This window comes from Arachis ipaensis, chromosome B02, assembly GCF_000816755.2.
Source record: "Arachis ipaensis cultivar K30076 chromosome B02, Araip1.1, whole genome shotgun sequence".
NCBI lineage: Eukaryota > Viridiplantae > Streptophyta > Magnoliopsida > Fabales > Fabaceae > Arachis > Arachis ipaensis.
The window spans coordinates 15,761,870-15,771,851 of NC_029786.2; the positions used below are offsets into that span (position 1 = coordinate 15,761,870).

Genomic DNA, 9,982 nt, shown 5'->3' on the forward strand with positions numbered 1-9,982 from the left:
GCACGCAGATTTTTCTTCTTCTTCTCCTTCTTCTTTCGTTATAATCATCACCAACAACGCCAACATTTTTCTTGGTTAAGTGGAGTTGCTCATTTTGATTCACTTGATTGTTAATGTATTCAATTGAGTCCTTGTGCATGCAGAAATGTTTTCTTACTGATTGAATGTTTATCACGTTTTATTCAGCACATGATTGGTATTCGGTTCAGTGGTGTTGGTCATTTCGATTCACCTGATTGTTATGTGTTCAGTTGACTTTTTTTGCATGGAAAAATGCTATTCTTAATGATTGAATATTTATGACGTTTTATTCAGCACATGAATGTTGCTCGGTTAAGTGGAGTTACTCATTTGATTTACTTGATTGTTAGTGTGTTCAATTGAGTCCTTGTGCATGTAGAAATATTTTTCTTGAAGATTAAATGTTTATGACGTTTTATTCAGCACATGAATGATGTTCGGTTCAATGGAGTTGACCATTTCGGTTCATTTCTGTTCTGCACAATTTAAAACTTTTCCTCCACACCTTCTACTGCTTCTTCACCAGGGAGAGAAAGAGGAAAAGACAAAAAAAAAAAAAAAATACAGCAGCAATAACAACAAAAGAATGAAGATAAGGAGAAAACACGTGAAGAAGAAAGAACGCGAAAAAGAAGGAGGAGAATGAGGAGGAGGAGGAAGGCGAATCTCTGTTGCGATTTTCGTTCGTTTTTCGTTGTTCCTTGCCAAATATTCTCGCGATTCTTCTCCAGTAGTGGTTTTCGCAGAGAACGTAACTGAAGTTTGAGTGATTTTGAGAGAGATTCGAAGAGAAGGAGTGGTTTCTTGTTGAGGAAGAAGTAACGTTTTTTCATAATAAGCGCGAAGTAATGAAGGGTTTTCGAGCGCATATTTTCACTCGCTATTAATGCGCGTGGCTCTATTTGGACTTAAGCCAACTTGGTTACATGGTTACATGGATGTGTAGCACGCTCGATGATAGGATTTGGAGCCAATCTTAATCCTGCTTGCGGGTTGAGATTTTTATATAAACCCAATCCTATCCTATCCACGGGTTGAGAATATCTTAACCCTAACTCTACCCGTTTTTAACCTGCGGGTACCCGACTCTACCCGCGAGTTACAAAAAAAATACAACATTATTATATAATTTGATGATAATTTAAAATAGAATTGATTTTTATATAAAATATATTAAATTATCAATTAATTATATTCTTTTAGTGACTAAGAATCTTTTATATTTAGTAAGAGGTCTGCTGTTTGGTTTGGTGAGACACAAATTTTTGATGGACACGGGAGGACACGGATGGACACGGAGACACTAAATTTGTGTACCTCCAATTTGATGAGATACTGAGACACAACTTGTGAGACACTAATTTTTTACTCTTTTACCTTATTCAATTTTTAATTTTTCAAAATTTATCCTCTTATCTCTTCAAATATTTCTTTTTTACTTTCTCTTTTAGATTTTACAACCAAATTTATTCTCCCATTTTTTTCAAAAAAAATTATACATTTAATTTTTTATTTATTTAAATTTTAATTAATCTTTGATACATTTTAGACTTTGGTTTTCTATTTTTTTTTAAAAAAAAAAATTGTATATTTAATATTTGAATGATAATTTGAGATGATATTAAAAAGAAAAAATACAAAAAGAAATAAAAATTTAATTGTAATGACATATATAGTGTTTGAGGTGATAAATGTATAATGGTGTTGATAAAATTATGGTTAAATAAAAGGTAAATTAATTTTTTTTTAAATATTTATCTTATTCATTATTTTTACCAAACACAATACATAAATACAAATATTTTATATCTATGTCTTTAATATCTATGTCTTTATATCTATGTCTCATCCTATACATCTACCAAACGGAGCCTAACTGATTGTAACGTTTCACACACTCATTTTCACTCACCAGGTACACTCATCGTCCACTGTCCCCCGTCACTCACCACTCCTTCTCACTCTCATATATCGGAACCGCTCAGTCAATCGGCGGAACGATTCGCTCACTCGTTCTCTGTCAGAACAACTCGCTCTCTCTTCTCATTGACGAAGAGCGAAGAAGAACGACAAGCTGGCGATGGCGATGGCGATGGCGAGCTGCCTGGAGAATTGAGATGGCAGTGATAGCGAGCTGAGACAGTAGCACCAAACAAAGATGGTGTGTATGGATTTTCTGGTTCTGTGAATTTTTTGGGGTTTTGGGTGTTCTTAATTTTGGGGGATTTACTAATTTTTTGAGTTTCTGCTTCTTGCTTCATTAGGGTTTGCTTTCTGATTTTGCATCTTGCTTTGTTAAGGTTTGTTGATTTTGCATTTTGCTTCTTTGTGATTTTGTTAAAACATTCTAAATTATTGTTTGCCTGTAGTTTAACTGCAATGGTCCTAAAAGAATCTATGATCTATAATAATGGCTTCATATTTGATTAAGTTCCTTGTGAACATTATGATTTCCGGTGCATCCTAGTTTCATTATGGAGAGAGGTGAAAGTCTATGTTATAAAACCATGCTGATCATACAAAACTGTTTGAGCTTCATGATAATGTGTTATGACCCATTAGGAATATTAGGTCTCTTGATCAAGTATTATAATAAATAAACCAAATTGGTTTTTGTAAAACATTAAATCTCACAAGCTATTTGATTTACTTGTAGATGAACAAACTATTATCATATTCTTTAAAATCAAAGTCTCATCAGATATTTTTGCTTGAAACTTTGAAAGTTACATTTATTTTATGATATAATTATTTTTTAGTTTATAATTTGATATCTTTATGTAATATTTTCTCTTGTATTGCCACCCTATTTTGTGCAAATTTGTAATACCTCATACCTCTACCCATGTAGCATAGTTTAGGGAGGATATCAGACATTTATGTCAAACATTGGACCCTGTTCACTCTAAAGAATATCCTTTTCCATAATCTCTCTCTGTAACTCTCTTAAAATATTATATTGGGCCTATTCACTCTGAAGAATGTCCTCCCCCACAATCCTTCATTTTTAATATATTTGATGTTTTATCCTTGATTCCTTGTTTCCACTGATAGTTGGTGTCTCCAAAAATTGGATAATGTATGAATGGTATTGCTTGTGATCAACCATAGAAATGGACTTAATTAGGCTCTTATAGCTTTGTACAAAATGTTGTTGTATGGAAGTAGCTTTGATGTTGTATTATGTACTTAGTGTATCATATTATGCATTGCTTATAAATCTGTATAAATTTGCAATGCTGATGCACATAACTAAACTATTAAAGAAACTATAAAATCATATAATTATAAGTCACCGGCACCTGATCCAGTGAAGATGGCTCTTGGTAATATGATTTTCAAATTTTATTCTCATCAATCTGAAAACTTTTATTCATCTTTTAAACTGTACTATTAGATTCTTAATTAATGTTTTTCGGATATATTTTTGTTAAATTTTTAATATCGATAAAATTATAGTTATTAATTATAACATGGTCAATAAACAATATATAAATGATATGTTCAATCTTCTTTTTGCATTTTCCTTTTTGAAGGTTTGAAGCTTCAACTGAGTTTAAAGGACTAGCTTGGTTCTACTTCAAAAAGTTACGTTCTTATCTAGTAATAACTGAACATCCACAAATGTTGGTCTTTCAAGCAAGATCTATACGACATGTAGAAGCCGTTCGACATACATGTGGATCTAGATGGTCCTTTACACTTTATTCTCATTACTCAGATACACCTCACAAGAAGTCCAAGCTTGCTCCTTTACAGGTTGAATCTCCAATTTATTATTACTATTACTACTAATAATCTCTACTGGCTTAATCCATAAAAAATTAGAGATGTTGATCGTGGTATATTTTCTGTTTCTATGCACTGTGTTGGGCTTTGTCCATTTTGGTCTTGTAGGAAAGAAAAATGATAGACAGGGTCAAGATATTTGCAAAAGGCGGAGATGGTGGGCATGGTTGCTCCAGCTTTCGCCGTAGCCGACATGATCGCTTGGGCAGACCTGATGGTGCATTCCCTTTTCTCTTTATGAAGTCTTAATGTGTATCTTGGTGATTTCTTTCAAAATACAATGATATTTCCAATGATAGTTTCTATATATGCTTTTTAAGAAAAACATAAACACTACACAGCAGTTGTCATCTATTTATTAAATAGACTACTCTGTAGTAAAACTTGTGTTATCTATGATACTATCAAATTTTTTGGTAGGAAATCTGTATAGAGTACAATGGAACAGATAACAATGATACTTTGATGTCTGTGTTCAATTAAGGTGGCAATGGTGGCAGAGGTGGAGATGTGATTCTGGAATGCTCTCCTAGAGTTTGGGACTTTAGTGGTTTACAACGTCACCTTGTATGCACTTATTCTTCTAAGATATTTCTCCATAATGATGAAATTTCTTGTATGCAAAGTTAATGGCAGTATTGGTCACCCTGTAGATAGCTGAGAAAGGAAGACAAGGAACATCGAAGAATAAGATAGGAACAAGGGGTGCAGATAAGGTAATTGGTCTTATCTGTAAAATCTGTTCTTTATGCATATAACATGTTTCAGAATTTCATTTCCTTTGTTTGACCATCTGTGTGCAATACACAACTCTGATTCCATTCCAACATCATGTTCTTTTAGTAGGTTGTCCATGTCCCAGTTGGTACTGTACTGCATCTTGTTAGCGGTGATAGTCCTGCTATGGTCAAAATTCAACCCTCGGGAGATGTTGATCCTTGGGAAATTCCTGGTGCACTTGTTGGTGATCTTTCTGAGCCTAGCAACGGTGATTTAATATCCACTGTTTCTGGTGCAGAAAGAGTCAAAGAAATACATGGTACTGACTGCAGCTTATCAGAAGCTGCTGAAACAAATGCTCAGAAATCTGTGAAATCAAGACACCTTGCACCAGCAGATGAATTTTCTCAGCTTTCAACTGCTAGCGGAACTTCCAAATCTGATGCAGAGGATATAGGAGAAAATCGAGACATGCTATACAATGTTGCTGAAGTAACAGAAGAAGGTCAACAAATTGTCATTGCTCGTGGAGGAGAGGGTGGTCTGGGCAACGCATCTACTTTCAAAGATTCAAGGAAGACTTCGACTGCAATGACAGGGTCATGTCAAGACATATCTAATGCCGAGGATCATGACGGCGATCACTCCTCTCTGAGAGCTGGCTTGCCTGGTTCCGAGACTGTTCTTGTATTAGAGCTCAAGAGCATTGCTGATGTTAGCTTTGTAGGAATGCCAAATGCTGGAAAAAGCACTCTGCTTGGAGCCATATCAAGGGCTAAGCCTAGTGTTGGTTCCTATGCTTTCACCACTCTTAGGCCTAATTTGGGAAGCCTGAACTTTGATGATTTATCAATAACTGTGGCTGATATTCCTGGTCTCATAAAGGGCGCACACCAAAACCGTGGACTCGGACATGCATTTCTACGCCACATAGAACGTACGAAGGTTCTGGCGTATGTGCTGGATTTGGCTGCTGCTCTAAATGGAAGGAAGGGAATTCCACCATGGGAACAGCTGAGAGACCTGATTCTTGAGCTTGAGTACCATCAGGAAGGTTTATCAAAACGACCATCGTTGGTTGTGGCAAATAAGATTGATGAGGAAGGTGCAGACCAAGTATACGATGAGTTAAAGAGAAGGGTCCATGTTGTTCCTATCTTTCCGGTGTGTGCTGTTTTGGAGGAAGGGATACCAGAGCTTAAAGCTGGCCTCAAAATGCTTGTCAATGGTGAAATGTCATGTGGTCTTTGCTTAGATCAAATTTTGCTTGCTTAGATTGATACTCAACTCAAAGTCTAGGGTTTAGGGTGTAAACCAAGATAAACTCTAAAAAGCAATAGTCATTATCTAATCAAACCATTTGATATGTCCAATTTTAATAATGAAATATTTGTTGCTTTCCTCTAATGCAAGTAATAGTAATAATAATAAAACAAAAATTAGACACCGTAGTTCCTCAAGAATCTAACAAGTCAACAATAGAGAATAAATATTAGACACCGTAGTTTAAGGCAGTTTAATTTAATCTAACAAGTCAACAACAGAAAACACGTGATTAAAAATTTATGGCAGTTTAATCTTACATTCAGCGGACCCACTAAGTATATTAGAGGAATGTTAGGGGTCAGTAATTTTGGTGTTTTGTAATCATTAATTGGCCATCAATAGTGTTTTTAATGGTGTGAGATTATATTTAATGGTGATAAATCACTCACTTTTGTTTTGATGGTTAAGTGCTGAGCAGAAAACACAAAAATTGCTGGCCCTACACTTTTTCTTAATAATATTGTGCTGGTATGCATTGAAAATAAAGTATCTTTTTGTATGTAAAATTTTAGAAGAGTTTTAAGAATATTTCTTTTTAATTCGTTTTAGTTTTATTCTTAATATTTTAAATGTTTTAATTACATCTTTGGAGGTTGATGTAAAGTAGCTTATGTGACGATCCTAGGATGCCATATCATTGCTGAAATCTATTTTAAAAAAATTAGTTAATTAATTTAAAATAATATTCAATATTTAATTTGAGTTGAGATCACTTTTTGCAATATGTGTAAGGTTAGGGAATACAATAAAATATTTATTCACAACATGTTATATCTCGGGTAAAGTGCCAAAAATCACATTAAAGGCACATTAAAATCCCGAGATATAGTTTCAAAGAGTTTTCGGGCTCAGTTACTAGGATAGACCGGGATATTGTATAATTTTAGTATTTGGAGTTAAACCCCAAAATGGTCCTGAGATTGGCGTCGTGCACGTGTACTAAAATCATCTCTGAGATTCCAATTGCACCAATTACGTTCCTGAGATTGAAAAAAGTGCACCATATTAGTCCCTGACCTATCTTCCATAAACGACGTGATGACATGGCATGATGACGTGGATTATAAGTGACACGTGTCACTTCATGATTTGGCCACGTGTAATGGTATGATGATGTGGTGACCAGTGACACGTGGCATGCTGACGTGGATGGTTGTGCCACGTGTCACAATGTTATTTGGCCACGTGCCCGTTTGTCCCACGTGTCGCAACAGTATTCGTCCACGTGTCATCTATTATGTCATCGTTGTATATGCACCAAATTAGTCCCTCACTTTGCATTAAGTGACTCATTTTAGTCCCTGAAATTGAATGTCGTGCACAAAACTAGTCCCTTCACCAATTTTTTCTCATTTTTTTTAAATTTAAAATTTTAATATCTTGGATACACTAATTTCAATTCTATTTTTTCATATATCGTTTAAATACAAGTGCTTTCATAAAATTTTTTAAGATTTTAGTTTTAATTATATAATTTTTTTAATAATTTAACATTGGTAAATTTTGTAATATATAAGTATGTTATTATAAAAAAATAATTATATGATTGATTAGACACATTTTTTTTTCATAAAAAAATATGTGTTTTTAACAATAAATTAATAATTAAAATAAACATTTTTTGTCTTATGAAATACACGTATTTGTTATGTGTAAATGAACTAGATTGAAGGCACTTCAAGTACCCTCACTACCATCTTTGACCTCTTCAGTCTAGACGAAAGAGATCGGAGATGGTAATGGGAGAAGTTTGAAATGCCTTCACATCAACTCCAAGACAGCGGTTATTAGGGATATCCACAAGAAAAAAATATTTTATAAAAGTTCTGAAAGAGGTCGAAGATGGTAGTGAAGGTGCTTGAAAAGCCTTCACGTCAACTCTAAGTCGACGGTTAGGGTATTCACAAGAGAAAAAATATTTTATAAAAACACTTTTATTTGAAGAACATGTGAAAAAATAGAATTGAAATTAATGCATTTAAAAATATTGAGAATTTTGAATTTATAGAAAAAAAAAGAGAAAAAACTGGTGAAGGGACTAGTTTGGTGCACGACATTCAATTTCAGGGACTAAAATGAGTCACTTAATGCAAAGTGAGGGACTAATTTGGTGCATATACAACGATGACATAATGGATGACACGTGGACGAATACTGTTGCGACACGTGGCACAAACGGGCACGTGGCCAAATAACATTGTGACACGTGGCACAACTATCCACGTCAGCATGCCACGTGTCACTGGTCACCACATCATCATACCATTACACGTGGCCAAATCATGAAGTGACACATGTTACTTACAATCCACGTCATCATGCCATGTCATCACGTCGTTAATAGAAAATATGTCAAGGACTAATATAGTGCACTTTTTTCAATCTCAGGGACGTAATTGGTGCAATTAGAATCTCAGGGACAATTTTAGTGTACGACACCAATCTCAGAGATCATTTTAGAGTTTAACTCCAGTATTTGGGATGACATGTATTATTGTAATGATTTAATTATAATATTATATACTCGTATTATTATACTCGTATGGTTAATTAAAAATATTCAATTTAAAAAAATGATTTAAATTTTTTAATTAAAGTTAACCATTTAAAATTTTAAAATGATATAAAATATATGCAAAACCTTTTATTTAAAAAATTATTATTACCGTTCCTATTTTTTATAATGTTATTCAATGCATAATTTTTTATTATATATTTGTATAAATTTGTAAAAGAAGAATGATATTTGTCGGTGACGGTACATATTTCTAAATATTTATTGTAAATATTAATGACAATAAAGTTTTTACAATTTCTTTTTAATTCTCGCAGAATTAGTTTTTTTAGCTTTAAACCATTTCACTAGCTTCCAAATCTCGATAACTTCTATTTAAGTTTCGAAGGCTAGTTTTTAGATTACGGAGGAAAAATAAAATTACTGAAAAAGTTAATTTGATATTAAAAGAGGTTTGCAAAGAGAAGAATTTAATTAATAAAGTGTTGAAAATGCCGAAAGAAATATGATTGATGGTGATGGTGATGATGAGGACCAATTTTAGTTATGATTTTTGAAATGAATTGGAATGATATTGTGAATGAAGTTGAGAGTGAAAGTGACTCTGATTGAGATGTACCACTGAATAAGACATAGTGGCGTTGTTCACTTGATTCGGTTAAGAGTTGAGACGCGGGGTAAAATGCGGTGGTGTTGTCCGCTCGCTTTAGGTCAGTGACGAAGTTGTATGAGATATGATTGAGAATGAGGTTGGCTATGACAATGAAGACTGACGAGAATTGAATTTAATTATGAATTTTGAAATAAATTAAAATGATATTGAGAATGAATTTTTGAATGAGATACCTGGGCAGTGGCAGTAGTAGTGGTTCGTCCCACTTACTTTGGGTCAGTGATTGTGACGCCTAAGCAGTAGTAGCAGTAGTGGTTTATTCCACTTGCTCTGGGTTGAGTTTGTAAATACCCACCTGGATAGTAGGCAGTAGTAGTGGTTCAATCTACTTGCTCTGGGTCAAGCGGGTAGTATGCGAGGGGTTGTGGTTCAGACCCACTTGCTCCGCGAGGTGGTGTTTTTGTCCAAGGTTAGCTACCAGGACATGTCGGACTTGGCTATATAACTGACATATAATATCATCAGCCATAAGACATGCATACATCATATGCATTTGTATGTTTTGTTTGAGTGTGCATTATTTTGGCTTGCCTAATCGTTTATCTGTAATTAACTGCTACTTGTCTTATCTGCTGTACTTGTTATCCATAATTGTGTTTTCCTTGTATGCTTTGTATATGTATGCAACCGAGAGATCCCTAATGCTGGCGGAGGTGACGCTGAGGGTAGTTCCATCTGGGGTTCTGTTCTATAGATGTATAGTTTATCCTTCCTTTCAATCTTGTGTATCCGTTTTATGCTGATCCGTACAAGTGTGATGCGATTTTTTTACTTTGTTTAGCTTTTTCTTTAAGGCTCCTAGTTATAATTCCTTTCAACTATATTACACACGTAGTTTTATTTTTAGAGGTCGTAGCGCCTCGCCACCTTTGATTTACATACTAGACATAAAATTTTGTGTGGTAGGGTGTTACATTAGGCATAGCCCAATACCCGCG

At 34.3% G+C, this 9,982-nt stretch overlaps 1 protein-coding gene across 1 annotated transcript; it reads left to right on the forward strand.

Annotated features, from left to right (window-relative positions):
* LOC107625066 (probable GTP-binding protein OBGM, mitochondrial) lies at window positions 1,893-5,937 on the forward strand. The gene is made up of 7 exons (XM_016327616.2): window positions 1,893-2,182; window positions 3,558-3,608; window positions 3,647-3,780; window positions 3,919-4,027; window positions 4,295-4,377; window positions 4,464-4,526; window positions 4,657-5,937. Coding segments are annotated over exons 2-7 (1,539 nt in total). The 5' UTR covers window positions 1,893-2,182; window positions 3,558-3,607; the 3' UTR covers window positions 5,806-5,937.